Source organism: Wolffia australiana, chromosome 12 (assembly GCF_029677425.1).
Source record: "Wolffia australiana isolate 7733 chromosome 12, ASM2967742v1".
Taxonomy (NCBI): Eukaryota; Viridiplantae; Streptophyta; class Magnoliopsida; order Alismatales; family Araceae; genus Wolffia; species Wolffia australiana.
The window spans coordinates 12298851-12322327 of NC_135846.1; the positions used below are offsets into that span (position 1 = coordinate 12298851).

The window sequence follows — 23477 nt, forward strand, 5'->3', positions numbered from 1 at the left end:
AGTGATAAATTAATAGAATGAGAAGATGTACATGAAAAAAACGAGGGAGATAACAAGGAAAATATATCATGAAATAATGATATAAAAAGGGGATAATAGAAAAAATTGGGAGTAAATCTTATGATATGTAGTTAGTGATAATGTGGGATAGATAAGTTCCTATAAGAATAAGAAGCAATGTTTGAAATTGGTTTAGGGTAGAAAATGGATGAAGAGGATACAGATATAGGTTTCAATGAGAACATTAGGTGGCTCAAAGTAAAGAACTGATCACCCCTACCCCAAGTAAGATGCTAATCAATGTAGATAAAAAACAACTTAGGATTGGGTGTGGAAGATGGAATGATGGGGCTGTTCTCTTAGCACTCAACATAGGAAAATAGCACTTAAAGCCATTGACTTTCATGTATTTTCCTCACCGTACTACATTTCCTATCCACACATAACCATGTGAATCTAGACCCATGTCCCATACCATAAAGAGGTGTTTCAAGAGATTAACTTATATATGCATGCTTCAAGGACTTCGAATAAATAGGCTATATAAAGTGAATATGATTAAATTCATTTTGGTATATTGAAAAAAATCAATATTTTTAGCAGATTAATTTACCTCCCCCGACTTTAATATAAGCAAAAAATAAAAATATTAGAAACCATATGATGATACGTTACCACCCCCAACTTAAAAAATTCACAATCCTAAATGATAGAAAAATTAGAAGACAAAAAATGAATGTCAGAGGTGGTTCCTTACAGTTATTCAGGTTTGTTTAAAACAAAAACTTTATCCTTAATACTTGTGCTTATTCAGCTTATATCTCCTTTAATATCCTGATTGCTTAAAATAAAGGTACAAAAGAGAGTGGCGAGATCATAAGGGCTATAAAATATTCAATAATTGAATTGCTAACATCAAAGAAATAAATCACTTTTAAACTTAAAAGCTAGAATAATTTAAGGTAAGCTAGTAAACAAATTAGAAAATGTATGAAAGATTAATCTTCGAGGATATCATGAAAGTCTGATGCAATGTCCATGCATTGAGGTTCTAGTGACAAGTATGGCTTCAATATTTTTCAATACACATTGAATTTTTTGGCCTGTCTTTGAATCTGAAATAAAAAAATTGCCACAATAAAAATTTAACTAAGATAAATGGACAATCTCATCAGCTTTTCAACTTCTCGGGAAATAATTTTAAATGTGAGGTATAAAGCCAAACATATCTGAATTTATCAAAAATATTTATACTCTGATTTGTATCATGAAATTTTTATATTTACAAATAGAATAATTTCCATAAGTTTTATTCCTCAACACATGCAAGTCTTGTAATTCCATCATAGAATTTTTTATGTATCATCCAAAGCGATATTCAGTTTCTTAATTTCCCAATAAGTTCTATGTTTAATATTAACTATAAGATTACATGTTTTTCCAAATATCATCCCATAAAAAGCTGACCCCAATGGGCCTTTTATTAACTGTTCTATATTCCAATAAAGGATCACACAATCTCTCACTCCAGTCATTACTAGAAGGTCATATAATCTCTTCAAGGATCTTCTTGATTTTTCTGATTGATCACCTCAACTTGGCCATTAGCTTGATGATGGTATGGGGATGCCATATTATACCAATTTTGAGATATGAATTTGATGTCAAAAAACTAAAAAAATGTGATTTTAAAAAAATATCTCAACCTTGAATAAGCAGCCTCTACTACATCATCAGCCTATGATTGATATAAGGCATCGCTTGTACCTAGCTTTTATTTTTTATTTTCTTGAATTAACTAACTTAAAATGTTAAAAAATCCATTAAGGATACTTGATCATGAGCTGTTTGGCTTTAATCAAGTAAGATTGGTTTAGGTGATGATCTATAACTATATGAAATAAATCATATACATAATAGTAAGATATCCTTCATTTGTCAATAAATTAATGATGGCATGAAAAATATGTGGTCCCAAGAATTCAAGAAGAAATCATGCATTAATGTATTTTTCCTTCATGTCATGAGTCATTCTAATAAAATGGCTGTATGTAACCCACCGAAATGTTTTTGCATGCAACCATGGTGTGATAGATACATATAAACTAGTTTCCACACATTTCTCTTACACTCTTTTCCTTCCTATTATTCTCTCTTATTCCTTATTAGCATTTTGTTTCTTTCACTTCTACTTCTTTTTCTTCTCCTCAATCTTCATCACCATAACCATTGCCTTATTAATGGGCAGAGTAATATAATTTCAACCTAATATATTGATCATCCAAATGAAGAGTTACAAACGGATAGAAATGAAAAGAGTGACACAATGAATGTAATTTCATGCTTTGATCTTTGAATCCTTCAGGCATGTGCTTTGATTAGTTCATATCTTAGATATATGTTATCGAATGAATTGTTTTATGTTTGTATTACTGAATTAAACATTAAATCATACACAGGGTTTGACAGTCCCGGTCCGGTCCAATTTTTTAGCAAAGACCAAAACTTTACATAAAAAGTTCGGTCCCGTTCTGGTACATTCTTGTTCGGTACGGATCCAATCCCTGTCTGGTCAGGTTGACAAGTCAATGTCAATGCCAAAGTGGAAAAGTCATGTCAATTCTTATGTTGACCATCAACATAACTAGCTTTAGAACCACTGGTAACAAATGTTCCTTTGCCTCCCTTCTATTCTTTCCCCCCTCTACCTCTATCTCCATCTGTGGGTCTTTCTCCCTCCATACCTCTGCTTCTTCATGGATAACTGTCTGGGTGAACAGGGAAAGAAGTAATGTTCAATAGAGGAATAGGTTGTGCTGGGTTTTTGTAGTCCACCTTCAAAGAAGAGGTATTGTTCATCGAGTGGGCGCTCACGACAGTCAAATATGCCATGGCTTCCCTGAGCTCAATTGAGACCTCTCCGACGAGTTGGATTCAATATTTTTTAGAATATTACCAAAATGTATTAAATAAATATTTATTAATTTACTTCTGATGTCAGTCCAGTTAGACCCTTTGACCTCGACCTATCCAACCAACCAGTCCACCCTAAAATTGAGGACATACAGTCCAGGTTGGGTCCGATCTGATCAGTCCTAAATGTCCAACCCTAATCATCCATATACAATAAATTATCGATATTTATATGTTTCATACAATGTCATTTTGTTCATGCTAACATGTCAAATCAAGTTCCCTGAGCACATTCGATTAAATTGATTTCACCCGCATGCTAATTTATAGTGACCCCAAAGTCTATATAATTATTCAATTTTTTAAATGTTGTCAACTGCCACTACTAAAAAATGCTAATTAAAAAATAATGTAACATTCCGATCTTTACACGGTATGGAGAAAACACCAGCCATTTTGTTTTTTTCCAGTCTTTATTGATTTTCAAATTCATGACATTGTTTTTAATGTTGATTGCATGGTTTCTTTGGAAAGTATATCCTCAGAAAATAATTGATTCTTTGCCTGAATTCTTAAATCATGATATCCCATTACATAGCAAGGTAATGAAAATATTTAATTGAAATAAGTTAATGAACGGCCCAATCAACTTTTTCCATTAGTTAAGAACCTGCGTTAAGCCTAAAGAATATGTAAACGACCCGCTTCATGGGTCAAATTGGAAGCAGAAGAATGCAATAATTCCAATATTAGATCGATGATAATAAATAAATTAATAACAGTGGTTCAGTTGGGAGAGTAGGATAACCAAAATTTCTGAGATAACAATGATTAGTGAAACGATTGGACTACTCTTGCATCACTTACAAGTTACAAATTTAGTTGAGATTTCAGCTTCCGGAGTTTATTTGGATTTTCATATTCGTTCCAAAGGTATGTTTATTCAATTTGTCTAGATCCATCTATTCCATACAGTCTAGAAAATGTGGCACAGAATTGTTGTACAAACATATAAGTTCAATTTTCAAAGAGGCCAACGAAAATTTACTCATCTATTTGAACAAATAACGACATCCAGATTTTCTAGAGATAAGCTGACCTGTCGATTAACTTTGAGTAAGACCCTTTGACACCCATTATTGATTCCTGATTCTAATCCGTCTTTAGCCTGCCTTCTTCTCCTTCTTTTGTGGCGCTGTTAAGGAATGTAAGAAAGTATTATATAAATCATTAAAACTTTCGATCTGAGTAAAGCAGAGAGATGAATGACGAATTTTCGAACTACAAATCCTGACTTGGCTCAGGAATTTCGGGGTCGGCAGTATAATCACTCACCAGATATCAGAGCTTTCGGTCTGTCCTTGAAAAGAATCCGATGACGAATAATTCCGACGACTTCCAGCGCCGTCGTCGAGGATTCTTCTCCGTTTTGCAGCTTCTCCTTCCTCTTCTTCAATACCAGAAACGGCTTCTTCAACGGCACCTTCTTCCCCGATAATTCATGATAGCCGACCGTAAATGTGTACGCTGACTGGAGAAGCAAAATAATGAGAAAATAATAATCAGGAACGGAAACATCGTGGAATAAGATTTGATCGAATTCATGAAGATTCTGCAAATAGAATTTGCGGAAGTTCTAAACAATTGAAAGTTCGAAACAATCGGCACTTTTTGGGGACTAGACGCAGTCAAAATAGAACGAAACTTTTTCATTATCGATTCTACAGACCTGCGAAGTGCAGCATAAACGTCCGATCTCGAAGTTTTGAATCTGATCTTGGATCGAGGAGTTCGCCTCAACAACGCCTTGCAGCTCAACGATCGCCCATTCCAGACAGCCGCCATCGCCGCAGGCGCACTGGACCTGGATTTGCATTCCCCTAATCCGCCTCTCGTCTACCCTCGCGAGCTCGCCGTGCCATCGTTCAACCTGATAAACAAGGAGATCATGATATTTGAATTTCCCGCCATTTCGGTTATTTGCGACGCAGAAGGCGGGAAAGAGCAGGGGCATTTTGGACATTTATCTCCTCATTATCTTGAGCTAAAGTAAAAGTCTTTGCACTTACGGTTGAAGATTTAGGACCAAGCACCGGTTTGACCGGTACAAACTGGGCTTGTAGGTCCTCCAGATAGTGCAGGGATGCGGACGGGATGGTTTTTTCGTCTCACGGCGAAAAAAATTGTCCCATCTGCGAAGTAGGACGAAAACTGGGACAGGAATTCATCTCGGGACAAATGGACGGGACTGTTTTCATATTGTCGGACGAAAAAACTGTCCTGTCCGACGGTTGATATCTCGCCACGTGGCATCGCTTAATCAATTCCTTAACCTTTTGCATCAAATCCCTGCTCTTTTTCGCGCGTGTAAACTGACGTCGCCCAAAAGTATTTGTACATATGTCCCTCTGCTTTCTCTCTCTTCCATATTTCCCTAAAAAACTTAGGAAAGCATATTAAAATTTTAAAATGTGATTTCTTTTGTCTGGGACGAGGGACGGGACGGTTTTTCTCCAGACAGGATGAAACTGGCAAAGTCGGGATGTGGGCGATTTTTTTCTTCAATGGAGGAGTCCCTGGGCGGGATGGTTCGGACGAAGTTGAAATATTCGGACATCGATCGTCCCGTCCCCTCCATCGTCCACGTCCCGGACGATCTGGAACTATAGTCCTCCATTTGAGGGTGTCAAACAAGTTTAGGTCCAATGGTCAAACCAGGACCGGAACCGGAAGTCTATTATTTAATTTTTTTTATAAAACTCTAAAAATATCAAATCAGATTTAACAGAGATCTTTCCACTGCACTCAGTCTAGACTCCATATATTTGACCAAATGTGGGCACCCACTTGACGTAGAAGATATTTAACATTACTATGAATATAAATTCTCTACTTTGACTTTGACATTGACTAGTCAACCTGACCTGACCGGGATAGGTCCGGAGTGGACCGGAACCGAACAAGAACAGACAGGAACCGGACCGAAGCTTAGGTAAGGTTTAGGTCTTTGCTCAAAACCCGGACTGGACCGGGACTGTCAAACCCTATTGGCACCACAAATAACGTCCCACTAATCCGTCATCCGTATGGGGAGACTACAATATTCTAATACACATTTTAATATAGGCTGTTTTGACGATTTTAATATCTATATCATGATTTTTTATGGGGTCATCCGGACGTGGGACGGAATGGGACGGGATTGTCTCTACCTTTCTATTTTGGGTAAATAGCAGGGGACATCCCAAACCATGTCCAAAATCTGCGAGTTAACCTTAGCTTTTTTTTTGGCACGGTATATCCCAAACTCGCTAAGTCGATGGTGATATATCCCGGTGATGACATGGAATCCATCGTGGCTGCCACGTGGATCTCTGGCCAGATTTTGACCTGGCGGAACCCACCTGGCAGCCACGCTGGATTCCACATCATAAGGGGATATGTCAACCTGCCAAGGGTTTAACTTAAAGAGAGAGAGAGAGAGGAGAGAGAGAGAGGTGGGCTAGAGAGAGAGAGAGAAGGAGAGAGAGAGGTTCTAGAGAGAGAGGCGTTCTATAGAGAGAGAAAGAGAGAGAGAGGCGCTCTAGAGAGACCCGACCGAATCGAATCGCGCGGGAGAGTGAGGCGTTCTTGAACAGAGACATAGACAGGGACAGAGGGGAAGGTTATCGGCGATCGTTGTAGATATGGGAGAGAGAGAAAGAGAGTGAGAGGGGGGGTTCCGCCAAGAGCTCGCGGGCCTCGGCGGCCGGCGGCAGAGGTGGTTTCGCCTCACTCTCCCGCGCGATTCGATTCGGTCGGGTCTCTCTAGAGCGCCTCTCTCTCCCTTTTTCTTTCTATAGAAGGCCTTTCTCTCTAGAACACCTCTCTTTCTCTCTCTAGAACCTCTCTCTCTCCTTCTCTCTCTCTCTCTAGCCCACCTCTCTCTCCTTCTCTCTCTCTAGAATGCCTCTCTCTCTCTCTCTCTCTTTAAGTTAAACCCTTGGCAGGTCGACGTATCCCCTTATGACGTGGAATCCAGCGTAGCTGCCAGGTGGGTTCCGCCCGGTCAAAATCTGGTCGGAGATCCACCTGGCAGCCACGATGGATTCCATGTCATCACCGGGATATATCACCATCGACTTAGCGAGTTTGGGATATACCGTGCCAAAAAAAAGCTAAGGTTAACTCGCAGATTTTGGATATGGTTTGGGATGTCCCCTGCTATTTACCCTTCTATTTTTAGAAGAATTGGGAAGTGAAATTGTCAACACTCCTAAGCTCGACTACGTTGACGTTGGACGGGTTTTTGCCAGCTGGCGGTAAAGAATGCCTATAAATACTGCGACACGTTTTTCGATCGATGTTCAACATTCTCTGATCGCTGTCGCAGAAGAGGACGAGGAAAAGAAGGCAGAAATGACACGAGGAACGCTGGAAGTGCTGCTTGTCGGAGCGAAAGGCCTCGATGACACCGATTTCCTGAGTGAGTTTGCCATATTTTCGTGTGATCGCCGTAGGTTTCAAAGATCTTCGCTCGCATACCTGTATTGGATCCGATCTTTGATTTTTTTCTTAATTAATTTATAGCGCTAGGCCTCCGGGCGTGATTATCGATCGGTCTGAATGAAGTATCCGTTTCGGTCTCTGGAATCGTTTTTCTCCACTGAATTGGTCGACTCAACTGCTATGCTTCTTGTTTTCCATAATTTTGCGCTGAGTGGAGATCTCTCTTGATGATGGACTACTCTGCCTGCAAGAGATTTGATCCGGATGATCGTGTTGCGTTCGCCTCTTCTTTTTGATCTTCGATCGCGTTTTCCTGGGATCGTTTCGAACTTTTCCCTCAATGAAATTTTAGTTTCCCATGATAACGCCGACGCGCGGCACAAGTTGGTGTGAAGCAATAAAAATCCATTGAGTGAAGTTTGGCTGCTAGATGTCTTATGCATCATCGTCCATTTCTAGGGATGGTCTCTCTTTCATCATCGGATATCTGTGTTTGAATTGTACACTACTTTCGGGAACTATCCATTTGAACTATTTACTTTGAAACAATGTTATACCGCTTTATTCTTGCATTTCTCTGTTCTCTCGTAATTTTTTGTTTATTTCTTTTATGGCTTTTGGAATGTAATCAGCCAACATGGACCCTTACGCAATACTTACATGCCGTACTCAAGAACAAAGAAGCAGCGTTGCATCAGGTTTATAATTTCTCAAGTCCCCTTATTATTCCTTCATGTACTGTGGATATCGTTTTCAAATCTCTGCGATATATTTTGTGTCCTTTGCCTGAACCCTCTAATTCTGCTGCAAACTGTCTACCTGGGATTTTCGGTCAGCATTACTTAATTGTAGTATGCTATGAATTCTGATTTAAACATAACCCTTTTGTGGCATAAATGTTGATATTTTGAAGAATTTATTCAGTAATTTCAGTTTTTTTCCAAACTGTAATTATATATGTACGAAAGGTACTAATCATGGTAGGAAGTCATGTCAGAGAGTGAGATTATCAAAAGAAAAGAAAAAACTTCTTGTGCATGCGACAAAGTCCACAGGTCAAGCATTCTCATGACTGTAAAAGGGTTTATCCAAGCAATTTTACATATTTTTGTCTCACGTTTTTCGAAGCAAATATGTATGGGGTGTGACAACATTATTGGTAATATGTTGTATTGAATAACTCATTAATATGTTTATAAATCTTATAAACATGATCGCCGTTGCTGGTGCTCTTTGGACCAATGAGTGAACTTATATTGAATAACTCATGCTAATATGTTGTAGTCTTCTGTTCAAAGTGGTATACGTTCCTTACATTTCTAACACTAATTTCACTTGTTGCAGGTCAGGGGGCTGATCCGGAATGGAATGAAACTTTCGTTTTTAAGATATCAAGTGACGTTTCTGATTTAAGTATCAAGATTATGGATAGTGATGTTGGATCCAACGATGATTTTGTCGGTGAAGTAACGTGAGTGTTAACCATGCGTCTTGTTGGGCTTTTTCCTAAACTTTTCATCAAAGCAAGATTTTTATAAAAAAATGTAATGGATAGTTTGATCAAGGGATAATATTAAATTCCAGACATTAGGGGATTTAACTTGATAATGATAATTAGGGAACACGCCTCCGTGGCATTCGTATTTCAGGATTCCCCTTGAACCAGTTATCACAGAAGGGAGCCTCCCTCCTGCAATTTATCGAGTAGTCAAGGATCAAGAGTACCGAGGAGGGATTAAACTGGGTCTTACCTTCAAACCAGAGGTGGATATTTCTAAACCTCCATCCTAGAAATTTCAATTTGTTTACATTTGCATTCTAATCCATTTATTTTTAAAAATTAGTTTACGACATTTCTTGGAATCATATTGGAGATGATTTTTTTATACAATGATGTATAATTAATGTAATTATACAAGAATGCCACGCGGTAAGCAGAAGTTCATTGCGAATATTACAGACGTAACTATGTAGTTTGACATTACTATCACACTTTCTCGTAATCCTTGAACAGGGTATTTACTTTTGCCTTAGTATATCTTATAGCAGTTATGGTACTAAATCATAAAAAACTTTGATTTTGGATTTTTTTGGAAATGAACTTTATATTTTTACCTATGTTTCAATTCTGTATTTTTAATTTTTATTTTATCTGTTTGTCAAAATGATAGGGACCTTGGTCGAGGTCCGTATCTGAGGGTGGACGAAGGTGAGACGAGAAGGGAATTCCCGGGGTAGAGAGGTGGAACGGGAAGGGTAGGAGAGGAGGCCGAGCTGAGGAGATAGGGATCGGCCGAGGACGAGCCGCCTGAAGACGCGGTGAGGTAGAGGCAATCACGAGGACGGGGATCGCGGAGGGAGAGAGCCTGTAGACATAGGAGAGATGAGAGGGGAAGGAAAACCAATACACTTCATACCCAAATTCCAGTCTGCCCTCCTCCAAGGAGGGCTGTGCTATTTAAAGGCGACATAGAAAGAAGGGCAACATATTAAAATGACGATAATGCCCCCACGTGGGCTGGGAATCCTATCACAAAACCTTTATTTTTGAGACTTGAAATGTATTCCTATGGATTTTATGACTACTAAGAATTATTTCAAATACCTCAAAATGCAAAATTAAAGAAACTTTCTCTCGTTTCTCTTCGTAGGCTTGGAGTAAAACCAAAATTTTCATTTAAACATTCGATTTTAGGATTATAACACTAATGCTGCGATTTATTCCCCTGTTTTTGTAGCACTATCATTCTGAGGACTATGAAAGGGAAACTTTCGGAGGTTGGCGTGAATCTGTCCGTGACTAAAGCGACCATTCATGGTTTCAATCTCTCTTTGCAAATGCCCTAATTACTATGACACATTAGGATATAATGATCATCGTGTCAAATAAGTCACTTGAAAACTTGTGACCTTATACTATGTATGAAATAATCGCTCATGTCAGTTTCCACTGAAAACCCTAGTGAAGGGTAAAACTGTCTTTTACAAAATTCCATACGATTGTTTTTTGGAAAAGTAATTCAGGTGGTGGGCCTCGAGGACGGATCTATGGATAACAGAGCAATTCAGTATCGGTCGGGCAAGACATACGAGACGGAGTGGCATTTTGGTCAGTCATCTGTCACAGACCATGCCGTTTTGTTCCGTCAGAGGGCCTGCAGTTTTGTTTTATCCCACCCCATCATCAATTATCAGTCTAAATCTGTGGACAGACGCCCATGTCATTTCCGTCATTAGTCATGAGCCATCTGTTCTAGATGGTTGATGACATAAAATGACAGACAAATGACAAATAGAGAGAGAGTGTGAGAGAGAGTTGGAAAAAGGGAGAGAGTAAGGTAGATGGAGAGAGATATTGATAAGCCAAAGATTGGGGTGAATTTTACAATTTTATAATCCCTTGTCATTGTTGATTTTAACTTATACAATAAAATTTATTAAACCTTAAGATGTATAATGATAAGTATAGGTATCATCCAAGGGAAACTAGTAAGGAATTGAATTAGTGATTTACTTGAATAATTTGACCTTATTTAGAGCTAATTTAATCTTCAATGAAGATCAAATCACCCTAATTAGATGAATAATTTAGAAACGGGGTAGAAGACATAGAAGAATAGAAGAAATGAGGAGCTCTAGATTGATTTCTTTGATCCAATGAAAAGGTGAGGGAGGATTTTGTAAATCAAACTCTCTAACTACTAGCTCATAAACACGCCCTAATCTTCCTAGAATTTGAACTTTTTTATATTTTTTTTCTTGTTCTTAATTTGTAATTGGAATAGTTAGATCAACTCAATGCTCACTCCTCTTAATCATAGTAAGGACTTGTACATTTCACTCAAGTCTAGCAATTTAGAAATTCAGACCAAAATCAAGAAGAATAATCAAAAGTTTCACTAATACAATCAAAATCACACTAAAAATCAAATACAATGCAGTAAAAAAGTACCAAATACAGTTAATCCACAGTGGTTCTCCTCTCTATATTGCAGTTGTGATAGAGTCCTTACCAGAATGACCTCACCAACTCAAAATTCTGCTTTTATTCTTCGGTTAATGGTAAATTACCATTTTACCTCAAGTAGTAATTAATTTTTTGCCATCGATGTATGCTTGACCTGAATGATCCAACCATACAGATAGAAAGAAGAGGTTGAGACGAGCGAATCCATAAACAGTTGACCTCAATCAGACTTCAGGATCAAAAGTTATTACTCAATGAATTTTGACCAATCATAGTTGTTGGATCAATATTCATTTATTTAATTTTTTTTCCTTATACGTAATCACGTGTCGACTCCTGATTTGCTGGAAAATTTTTAACTTCAATTGGCATCTCCTCTCTCGGCTGAAATAAGAAAAAAATAAAAAATTAAACATAATACATAACGAATTGCACATACCCGCGTGCTTTTTATGTTTCACTTAATCACAGGGTGACATGTCACCTCAGGGGCATGCGCTTTGTATGCGCTGCAATAGAGAGAGAATTTTCCGTAATTTTGCAAAAACAACCCTGATTAAATGGGCGCGCACAAACGAATACTGCCAAAAAAATATCTATGTATATGCCCCTTTTGCTTTCTCTTTCCTCCATATTTCGAAAAAACTAAAGACAAATCATAAAAATATTACTAGCAATTCAATAAAACCCTGGAAAAAATTTCATTGGATTTATATGCCTGCAATGGGCAACCAAGAGCTGTTTTAAGGGCATAAATGCAATAGGAATTTTAAGACCCCCCGACTTTAGAAATTGGTTTAAAAATCCTATTTGCCTTATTAACATATCTTTTTTCTATTTAAATATTCATTTTTTTCCGAATAAAGTCCCAAAAAAACCCAATTAAATTCTATAAAAATCTAGAAAATTCAGTAATTCATCCCCACATTAGTTAACATTATAATTAAATTTTAAGCTTGCATTTTTATTTAAATATAATTATTCCAAGCTTCAATAAATTCCATAAAATTCGTAAATTAACAAAAAATTAGGGAAAATTCAGAAACTACTCGGAAAAAGTAATTAACATATAAATATATGATAACAACTCTATTTTAAACTCTTTCAATGCATAAAATTGAGCTAATTACTTGAATTAAATACCAAATTGAGGGTGTTATCAGAGATCAAGAGAGATAGTCACTTGAATTGATCAGGTGGAGAGAAATGGGTGTTTTAGAGACCAAGGGAAATGGCGACAATAATGAAACGCGGATGGTTGAATGGATGACTAAACAACAACCACTCTGTCACGTCGTACAAGCGAGACAAAACAGATGATTGATGACTAATGACCGAAATGACTTCGTCCAGTCATCCGTCCACAGACTTAGACGTTTGATTGATTCCGGGTCGTCATCCGTCCCCGAAACTTCAGTTATTGGGCTTCAACTGGGCCTACTTCATTCTAAGCCCAAAGAAGGGAACGAGTATAAACACAATTATTTAGTTTTATTGTGCGGTTTCGTTCAAGTCATAACCGCCTGGCACGATATTTGTCTATTCTACCCGTTTGATAGGCCAACGAACAGAGGCGCGAAGGCGGAGGAGATAGCGAGAATGTTCGCGTGTGGGAATCGCCTCCCTCTACTCTGGACCAGCGCAGGAGGATCTGATCGAATTCCCCCTCTCCATCCTCGCAGGAAATCGCTCTTCCAAGGTCAGCCTCGATTTTGTTGTGTTTTGCCATCTTCATCTTCTTCGTTGATTTCGATTCCGTTCTCTGTCCGGATGCCGTTTCGGAAAGCGTTCAATTCTTCCTCGATTATCTAGCAATTGCGCGAAACTTCCGTCGGTTTCCGAGGATTTTTCTCGCTCCATGACTTTACGTTTCTTCTCAGTCTTCAGCTTTTCCCCGGAGAGGCAGGAGGCTTTGCGGCCGCGTAATGCCAATGCGGAGGGAAATTTCGTTTGTTGCGCATTGAATTCGAATGCGGATTCGGTTGCCGGAGGTTTCGTGAAGAAGAGGTGGTCTTTCTTGCGTATTTTCTGGCTTTTTGGCCCTTTTTTGAAATCGTAGATTTATAGTTTAATAGCGATACAGGAACGCACAAAGAGATAGACGACACTGCTGGCTTACATTTTTTTAAGAATGAGTCGAATACTGACCACTGTGCGCATGACAGAAAACTGTCCGCTCTTTCAGTGTTATTGGAACGTATTTCTCGTATATAAATAGAATGATCAGACTTACCATAGCTTTACCGTTTTAAAATTTAAAGATGTTTTGCCTATACTCATTGGTGAATATAAATATCCCGAAGCATCAAATCAGGGGTATTCCCTTTTTCCCGGAACTCTACCCGAGAAAGAATTGCATTCTCCTACAATTTTTCACGGACAAAGGATGGCAATTTTTTATCGGCCATGTCTTTGAAGTCTTTTCATAAAGTTACAGGTCAGAGAAGAAATACTGCCGGAGAATCTTCATTTAATGATTATTTTTTAAAGTAGATGGCGGATCTTACCATCATCTAGCTCTAAGGCTGAAAATTTTGTATGATCATTTTATCTTAATATATAGATTTGCGGTCGTACCTAATGAACTCTGGCGTCGCCTGAAAAATATACGTGTGCACAAAGCTTTTGCTCACGTTTCAGCTACATATCTTCTGTTTCCTCCACATTTATCTCATGTTACTTTCGTTATAAATATAGTGAAGGTCGGCTGTTAATTTGATACAATTTTAAAAAATTAACTATTTTGAAACACTTCTAGAAAGATGACTTCATTTTATCCTTCGATGCCACTGTGCTTTTATTGAAATAGAAGTTTAACCGACGCCCGATTATTTTCGGTTTTAATTTTACAGGGGCGTTGTAGAACACATTTATCTATTGAAAGCAAAGCCTGGTATATCGGAGGATGAAGAGAAGAATATGCTCGATTATCTTTATACAACGCAGTATCAGATGCGTGGAATTCTTTCAATATCTCTTGGTTAGTGTTTTTCACCCTTCTGTAGCAGTTCATTGGGTTTTCACCGGAAATTTGCTCTTGTTACTGCTTCTTTACTGCCTCGCCTCATGTTTGGATTTTAATTAATCATTTTTTTACTATCATATATTGTCCTCGGAAAAAAGACTTGCACTAACCTTTTCAAAAAAGATTCACAGCAGAGAAATTCGGCGTGCCCACGTTCAAATGTGACCCATTTTATCGAGAGATCATCGGAATTTTATCGTTTGATTTCGTGTGTCTGGGCTAGTGATGGAAAACAGTATCCTGATTATGAAATCCATTCCCATCTAATTCTTATTTTCGATATGTTGTACGAAAATACACTTCTAGAATCGTCTCAGAGCAACAATCTCTCTGTCCCTGCGTTCATCTCAAACAAAATCTTCATATTTAAAACCACAGAAGGTCCCTGAACTTTATTTTCATTAAATTGACCGAAAATGCGACCCTTCAGATTTTCTTCGCGCAGTAGAAAACATGATATCAATCATGGTATGCCCCAAAGTTTCCCTACCAAAACGAATTTTATTTTTTTGGATTTTCTCCGCAAGAGAAACTTAGGAAGTAATCAACCCATTAAGAAACTCAAAAGTCAAGGCTCATAATTTTCTCATCATCCATGGTATATTTTCTCTAAAACTGCAGGCCGCATCGCGGATGAAAACTCCGACGGCTTCACCCACGCGATCTTCATGCGGTTCCAGAAGAAGGAAGATCTTAGAAACTTTTACAGCAACTCCGGATATCTTAAAGTCCTAAACGAGTACGTGATCCCGTACTGCTATGTACGCCCTCGCGTTTCCTTCACCAGTCGTCTCCACTCTTCCCCCGGCATCCCTCCCTATCCGTTGACTTTGACATTTCCAGGGATCCCTCTCCGTTGACTTTGAATCCGACGTGGAGGACGACATCCTAACCATCTTCAGAAGAGGAGAGGTTGTGCCGCTTACACTTTTTTTTTGCCTTAATATCCGTTCCTTAAAATCTCTTTCCGGAAGAGAACAGGAATTCAACTGCGGGGTTGAGTTTGTTCTGCTGATCTCGGTCAACGAGGACGCTGCTGAAGAGGCTGTGGACGAAGCGTTGACCGGTCTTCGGATTCTCGTGGAGAAGTTCAACTGGCTGATCGTTCAAGCAACACACGGTACTCGTTCTTACATTCTTTTTTTTTTTTATAAAGTCTTGTTTTTTCTTGATCTTATTGTGAAGTTTGGGAAGGTCCAAGCTTAATACGCGGGGAGAGGGAGTTCACCCACGGAGCAGTGATCCGATTCCCGTCCGGTAAGAGCACCGCCGTTGGGCTTCTCTATTCTCAAATATAGTCCCGTCCAATAATCTCTCGGGACAATTTTTCGTCCAGTCCAGTCCTCCCGGGACGAATTTTCGCCCCGTCCTACGTCCGATGTTAGCTCAGGGACGAAGGATGGGATGGGTTTTTGTCCACCGACAAAAAAAATCGTCCCGTCCGATAATCTCGGGACGGTTTTTCGTCCCATCCAGTCCTCCCAGGACGAATTTTCGTCCCAAAATTCGTCCCGGACGAAAAAAACTGATTTTGTTTTTTTAATATATTAATATAGATTTTTCTAATTATTTTAAGGGAACTATGGAGGAGAGGGAATACAAATGGACATATGTACAATTAATTCTGAGCGGCATCAAAGCGAGGCGTCTGTCTATGGTCCCAGCCCGCCGGGGCCAACGGTTTTTTCGTCCCACGGGACAAACACCGTCCCATCCGGTGGTCTCTGGGACGAATTTTTTTCCCAAATTCGTCAGTACCCTCGGATGGGACTATTTTTTAGTCTCATGACGGAAAAATCGTCCCGTCCACGTCCTTGAACTATATAATCTGGACTTTAGAGCTCTCAGAGTGGGCTTTCTCGCAGAAGCGGCGTTGGAGAGTTTCAAGGGGTGCTCGGACTTCAAGGAGGTGAGCTCATCGCCGTCGCCTTTCCGCCCTTTGATTAAGTTTCTAAACGCTTTGGATGCTTTGATGGCAGCTGTGGAGTCGGAAACTCGCGCAAATTTCGCAAAAAATTCTGGCGGTGCACTTCGCCGTTGACCCAGTGGGCACCGACTTGATGTGACGTGCTCTCCGCAAGAGGTACGTGTAATCATATTATCCGTTTCTTAATTCCAATTGCTCAAATCCCCAAGTAGATTATCCTAGAGACAAGAATACAGACCCACTAGATATAGGGTGAAGATAGAGGAAGAGCCAGTGATGGGTCTTTCTCTATGTAAACCTAGAGAGAGGTATCTCCGGATTCAGAGGTAGATGGCAGAGAAGTGATGAGGGGGTTACGTCAGATGGGCCGAAGCTGTGTCAGCTGCTAGTTTTAAGTACAACTCGTAGACAGAGCCTTGCTCATTCGTCACCGTCCGGGCCTTGTTCTCCATAAATTTGGAGAAAAAAAAGGGGAAATGAACAGTTTCCCACGGCCCTCGCGTGTCCCCTATTTGCAGGAAAATAGAGAGACTCTGAAGTCTGAACCGTTCCTCGAAAACAACGTTTTAGACCATGTGGGTCAGGACAGGGGCTAAAATATATTGGACGTAAACGAGAGCAGAGGTAGATATATCATACGAGGAATCGTGTTTTACTCGGAAAGAGACACAGTTTACTCGGAAACAAGTCTTTCAAAAATATAATTCTTGCCAGAAGAGAGACCGATAAACACTGAGAGCTGCTAGGTAAGAGACGATCAGAGAAATCGAGGTTCTAACTTCGTTCCCTGATCATTTTGATAGACGGTTATCTAACGGAAGAGAATTTTATTCTGATTCTGAGCTATCAAGAGATGAGACGAAACAGAAGAACTGAGAAATTCTCTGTTTTGCTCTATATTCATTCCATGAACCTTTAGACATAGATCACAGAGATAGTATTCCAAGTAAAGGAATTATACTACAGAGGTTAGTGTGTCTGTGATCATAAGAAAGGAAGATAGAATGAAAGAGATATATATAGAGAGAGATAGAGACCTATTACTGGCTCAGTTGTGGAGGGGGTTTGGCCCATGAGGAACCTTCCTTGCTGACACGCCATAAACATCGCCGCTGCTATCCCACCTCACCGGCATCTCTCCGTTGCGCTGCCCACTAACTCCTTCCCGTTTCCCACTTCTGTTACTCTTTGCCGCTGCCCGCCTGCCCAATTCCACATCCGTTGCTTCTCCCACCACTGACAGCATCAATAGAACAACAAACAGCCTCGCCGCGTTTACTCTCCTACTATTCATGGATGCCCCAACCTAGAAGACCTCAAGCCTACCCCGGAGAAGGGTATAGAAAGATAAACACTGAGAGAGAGAGAGAGAGTGTGTGTGACGGTGGTGGCGGTAGTAGACCAAGGTAGAAGGTTTTAATACTAGAGGGCCTTTTTCTTTCCTGATTCTCTTGAAAAGGCGCGACCAGAGCTGGGGAAATAGAACCAGGGCCCCCTTCTGTACCCAGGCAGGGTGTTGGCTACTCGCTCAGCATCCATCTGATCGTTTGGGGGCATAAATATTTTAGCGTAGTCATTGACGCCATCATCCCCCCTGTGGATTCCTAGATCAACAATATTATATTTCGTTTGGATGACGGACAGAGACTGACTTGGAGATCTCTTCCTCTTTCTGTATTTATTACTCCCCTGCAATCGTAGCTATTTTATATTGTTGCCGCCTTGTGATGGTACCGTAGCTATACCCGTTTGTGTAATTACCGGTCCTTGTTTCCCTTCGGTGAGAGTATTGATAAGATGGGTCCTCTGGCCTGGTAATGCTGTAGCTGAATAAATTATTCCGTTTGCGTCAATGATGGACAGATATTTCTCTCTATGCTTAAAGATACGTAGAGAGAGGTAAGTCGTACGATCATGACGATATTTTGTCGTACCAGCGGATGATGTAGACTCATGTCAAAGCGAAACACTAGAAAATTGTGGGATTAATTTTTTCTCATGTGAACCTCGCTGAGATCTTTTAGTTAAACTGTTGAGACACAAAGAAGTGTTTGGCATTTGTTCAATAGCAGATCATCTCAAGTTAGATTGGAAAAAGTATTTCTCTGATGCCTAGTACTTCAGGCTAAAGCTGATTTGCCCTGTGCAATCCTGTTTGTATAGATTGATAATATCCGAGAGATTTTAACAATTAATCTTATTCCTAAAGTAGTCTCTCCTCGTTGTAAGTTTTTTTACCATCCAAATATAAGTTTAAAGAAGAAATCTACCAATTCCGTCAAAATAACAAAGTTTCCTAACGGTGTTTTTGTCTTTCGTTTGCCAGAAGATGCAGATCCAAAACAGGGGAAAAGTCCAATCAAGATCTTCATTGAGGGCGCGGAATCCCCCGTTTTCTGCTACAAAAAGGGGTAAATATCTCAAATTGAGTATAGTTACCCAGATAACCGTGAATTTAGATTAAAAAGATATGTCATCACGGCTAAGCTTTTTGAAGAGCTATACCATTTTAAGAGCCGACTTCTCCTTTTTTACTAGCCTTGGAGACAATAGGCAAACTCCAGAAGATTATCTGTAATTGTGGCATATTCTCCAAATACCCTCTCTTTCTCAACCTTTATATTGTTAATTCAATCATCTATTTACATGACGTTTAAGAGGCAGGAAAGTACAAATGAAAACCTCTCGTCCAAGAGTCCCACGTGCGGTTTGTATCGAAGCCCTCAAAATTTCTTCTGCATTCATTCGAGCCTATTTTTTTACTGTGACTTTAGTGCATGGAAATCTGTGAAGAGATTATTGAATAGAGTAGTAGTTCTTATACAAAATATGGATATCATTTGTCATTAAACACACGCATGAATAAAGAAATCCTCGATGTCGAAAAGATTGTTTGATCTCTTAATTTATTGCACCCGAGCACTTGAATCTATTTAAAACGCTGTGGGATAAATAGAAAATCGCGATAAAGATGATTTATTTTGTTATTTCGTTTCATTTTTAAGCGGTTAATCTTTCTGTTTTATCTCCCCCCAAAATTACATCAGTCAAATGAATAAAAGAGGGAGATCACGGGCAAAAAAATAACATCGAAAAGGAAGAAAAAACTTTTCGATATCTTCCATCAACAAGTGGACGAACGATTACAATTCCTCTTTAGGGAATTCAAGTCAACAGTAAACATAAAAATGGAGGAAAGGGTGGACCGATCGCATTCGCAGAGACCAAATCCGTCTTTGCTGATCGAAATCTTCAAACGGCGATTGGAACAACCGCCACAAATAGTGACCCTTTAGAAATATTTTCTGCATTTTTTTGCAGAAAAAAAGGAAAATTTTTCTCTGTCCCACTGGAAGTTTCAAGAATAGGGAGGTCATTTCAAAGCCCGTCTTCTTTTGTCATGGTCCGTTGAAACTAGGTGGGCCATATGATGACCCATTTCCTTTAGCTCCGGCCCATACAAACAAATATGCCGATAAGATACAGACTTACGGACAGAATGGAGAAGATAGAAATTAGGAGAGAGAGAATGGGTCAATGAAGACAGCTGAAATCAGAACAAGTCAAACGAAGAAGATCAAGACAAGGAAGGCTCTGTATCTATCAGCACACCTTTGGCAAGCACAGATGGTAGAGCAAAGGGCAGATAGAAATTTTAAGAGAGATAGAGAATGGGTCAATGAAGACAGCTGAAATCAGGACAAGTCAAACAAAAAGAAGATCAAGACAAGGAAGGCTCTCTTAATTTTTTCTACCATCTATGCTTGCCAAAGGTGTGCTGATAGATACACCAAAGAAACTATCTTTGTATATTTCAGCACACCTGCGGCGATGCTCTGACTACAAAATGGTCAGAGATCAAGGCTATAAAGACGGGCTCGACAGTGCAAGGAAGGAGATATCAAAACCATGGCGGAGAACTCTTCCTGCTTACTCCTACTGTTGTTCTCGCTGTTCGTCGCGCGAACAAGCGCGGCGACGTTCACGATAACGAACCGCTGCCCGTTCACGGTCTGGGCCGCGGCCGTGCCGGGGGGGGGCCGGCGGCTGGACCCGGGCCAGACTTGGGCGCTGAACGTGAACCCAGGCACGGCCGGTGGGCGCGTGTGGGCTCGCACGGGATGCACCTTCGACGGGGCCGGGCGCGGTCGGTGCCAGACCGGCGACTGCAACGGGGTGCTGGAGTGCAGAAATTACGGGCAGGCGCCGAACTCGCTGGCGGAGTTCGCGCTGAACCAGTACATGAACCTGGACTTCTTCGATATATCGTTGGTGGACGGGTTCAACGTGGGAATGGAGTTGAGCCCCGTCTCGGGGGGTTGCAGGGGAGTGCGGTGCAGCGCGGATATCAACGGGCAGTGCCCGGGCGAGCTGAGAGCGCCGGGGGGCTGCAGAGACCCTTGCAACGTGTTCAAGACGGACGCGTTTTGCTGTAATTCTGGGCGATGTGGGCCGACTTACTTCTCCCGGTTCTTCAAGGAGAGGTGCCCTGACGCTTATAGCTATCCCAAGGATGATGCCACCAGCACCTTCACTTGCCCCGGAGGGGGCGATTATAGGGTCGTCTTCTGTCCTTGACCGCCTTCTTGGTCCATCACTTGGGTTCAATAAAGAAGCGATTTTGCTTTTACAAGTCCTTGTGTTACTAGTGGGTCTGTCTTTTTTTTGTGATTGGCTAATGGATGGTTCTCTTCAACCCTTGGAGACCAAGATGGATGATTTTCTCTAGTTTACACTTTGTTTTGTTGTATATTTCTCAAGTGTGACTTCTTGCCGTTTCAAATGCTGTTTTTTTTATTTATTTGAGTGATACATCCATGGTTTGATTGGCTAATGGATGATTCTCTTCACCCCTTGGAGACCAAGATGGACGATTTCTCTAGTTTACACTATATTTTGTAGTATATTTCTTATATTAATTAGGTGTGACTTCGTGCCTTTTCAAATGGTGCTTTTTATTTTTATTTGAGTGATACATCGGTCGTATGATTGGCTAATGGATGATTCTCTTCATCCCTTGGAGACCGAGATGGATAATTTCTCTAGTTTACCCTTTGTTTTGTAGTATATTTCTTATATTTCATAGGTGTGACTTCTTGCCATTTCAAATGTTGCTTTTTTTATTTGAGTGATACATCCGTCGTGTGATTGGCTAATGGATGATTCTCTTCATCCCTTGGAAACCGAGATTGATGATTTTCTCGAGTTTACACTTTGTTTTGTAGTGTATGTCTTGTTTTTCTTAGGTGTGACTTCGTGCCATTCCAAATGTTACCTTTTTTTATTTGAGTGATACATCCATCGTGTGATCAGCTAATGGGTGATTATCTTCGTTCTTGGAAACCAAGATGGATGATTTCTCTAGTTTGTATTGTATTTTGTAGCTTATCTTCACATCTTTCTTTGGTAGGACTTCGTGCCTTTTCAAATGAAGTTAATGTTACTTTTTATAGCTTGATATTTATTATTAGTCGATCTGTTCTTTTTTATTTTGAGTGAGACATACTTCGAGTGATTGACTAATGGGTGATTATCTCCATCCTTGGAAACCAAGATGGATGATTTCTCTTGTCTATGCTTTATTTTGCTGTATATTTAGTATCTTTCTTTGTCATGACTTCGTGCCTTTTCAAATGAAGTTAATGTTACTCTTCATAACTTGATATTTATAACTGGTGGATCTGTTCTTTTTTTATTTGAGTGTCACCTCATATTATTGACCAATGGATGATTATCTACATCCTTGGATATCCAGATGGATGATTTCTCTAGTCTATACCTTTTTGTAGTATATTGCATATACTTCTTTGGTATGACCGTGCACCTTTTCAAATGAAGGTGAGTTGAAAAGCATAGGGCAGAACTGCGGTTAGTGCATTATCTGCAAAACATCGTGTTGGAAATTTTAATGAAATTGTGCTCGTCTTCCAACTGGTTTTCCTTTTCCTCGGATCATCCAAGAAATATCTTCATGGTTGTATTTAAATTTAAATGTGGGAGAGAGGTTAAATATTCTCGCATAAAATACCAGGCCAAGGTATTAATATTTTCCCAGAAATATTTTTAAGAGCCTAAATCTTCTTGAAAAACCTCTGGTGGAATCTTCTTCAACATCTATAGACAAGTCAAATAGTTAATGTATCATATACATGCATACATTGTATTTTTATTCAAAGTAAAATGAAGAACTCTAAAAGTAAGATATCACTATCATGTTTTCATAAGTCATTCGATTGAACTTTGTAATTAGATATTCAATGTTATTTTGTTAGTTAAATGTTTAAATCAAGGCTGGATATAGGGTTAAAACAAAGTATATGGAGAAAGCCCCAGTGGGGTATTCTGTTTTTAATTGTTAATGAGAAGAAGTGATCATTCCTGATGAGAATTTGGGGGGGGGGGGAAAAGAGGAATGGAAGATAAAAAACCTCTGTCAATCTATTGAGGAAAATAATTTATATATTATCATAAACTCTTAAAATAATAGGTTATATTTACATTTAAAATGATATATTGTTATTGGTTACAGGGGTGTTCATAGATTACATTTACTTCGTATCTTGTTGATTGGCTCGAGCTCTCAACTAAAACGGTCGACCTATATGCTCATCCTGCATTTAAACTTCATGACATACTATGATGAGATTACTAATATTATTTCATTCTTATTTTTATCATATCATTATACCGTGTTCATGATTTCTGTCATATGTTATATTTTAATGCATACCATATCACGATATCTATCTACCTACATGTCTATCTAATTTGACTCAACCCTTTTTTGTCCATTTCCACGTCCTTGTTTAGTACTCATTTGATTATTGTGATATTTTTACAATAAACATATAATTTCCTAACTCTTGATCTTAATATTTCTTTACCCATTAACATGTACACCATCTTTCATAAAAATCATTTGTTTTAGGAAATCCTCTAATCATATTATGAATTAGAATCATTTTGGAAATACATTCATGTTTGAAAACATCCTCATATTCAAGAAAATAATTCATCATAAACTGGTCACTCTCTTCAGAATCATCAATCTGAGAAATTTTCTTTTGAATCATTTCAAATTCATTAACAAACACATGCTTCTCTTTGGAAAATGAAGATGGAGTAGATTGGAATGAACTTGTAGAAGAAAGTCCTAA

The 23477-nt window shown here is 39.3% G+C and overlaps 4 protein-coding genes across 5 annotated transcripts; 3 read left to right on the top strand and 1 right to left on the bottom strand.

The window, feature by feature from the left end:
* Window positions 1-3934: 3934 nt before the first annotated feature.
* On the bottom strand, window positions 3935-4836 carry LOC144710379 (chromosome transmission fidelity-like protein). Its single transcript, XM_078584119.1, has 3 exons — window positions 4643-4836; window positions 4249-4444; window positions 3935-4108 (listed from the first exon to the last, which is right to left on the bottom strand). The coding sequence occupies exons 1-3, from the start codon at window positions 4787-4789 to the stop codon at window positions 4077-4079; spliced, it is 375 nt and encodes a 124-aa protein (XP_078440245.1). The 5' UTR covers window positions 4790-4836; the 3' UTR covers window positions 3935-4076.
* A 2428-nt stretch (window positions 4837-7264) lies between these two features.
* LOC144710647 (Calcium-dependent lipid-binding (CaLB domain) family protein) lies at window positions 7265-10420 on the top strand. Its single transcript, XM_078584467.1, has 5 exons — window positions 7265-7378; window positions 8034-8099; window positions 8746-8872; window positions 9051-9165; window positions 10140-10420. Exons 1-5 carry the CDS (start codon window positions 7312-7314, stop codon window positions 10203-10205), a joined length of 441 nt encoding a protein of 146 aa, XP_078440593.1. The 5' UTR covers window positions 7265-7311; the 3' UTR covers window positions 10206-10420.
* Window positions 10421-12676: 2256 nt separating this feature from the next.
* On the top strand, window positions 12677-18970 carry LOC144710201 (Stress responsive alpha-beta barrel domain protein). 2 transcript variants are annotated; one of them, XM_078583902.1, is made up of 10 exons: window positions 12677-13067; window positions 13249-13375; window positions 14221-14348; window positions 15015-15154; window positions 15237-15305; window positions 15375-15513; window positions 15588-15650; window positions 16259-16302; window positions 16373-16476; window positions 18647-18970. In XM_078583902.1, the coding sequence occupies exons 1-9, from the start codon at window positions 12692-12694 to the stop codon at window positions 16457-16459; spliced, it is 1173 nt and encodes a 390-aa protein (XP_078440028.1). In that variant the 5' UTR covers window positions 12677-12691; the 3' UTR covers window positions 16460-16476; window positions 18647-18970. The 2 variants fall into 2 exon arrangements, with proteins under 2 accessions (XP_078440028.1, XP_078440027.1); XM_078583901.1 differs by lacking the exons at window positions 16259-16302; window positions 16373-16476; window positions 18647-18970 and adding an exon at window positions 15970-16252.
* A 1138-nt stretch (window positions 18971-20108) lies between these two features.
* Window positions 20109-21070, top strand: OSM34 (osmotin 34). The gene has a single exon (XM_078583903.1). It carries the CDS (start codon window positions 20230-20232, stop codon window positions 20896-20898), a length of 669 nt encoding a protein of 222 aa, XP_078440029.1. The 5' UTR covers window positions 20109-20229; the 3' UTR covers window positions 20899-21070.
* Window positions 21071-23477: the final 2407 nt, after the last annotated feature.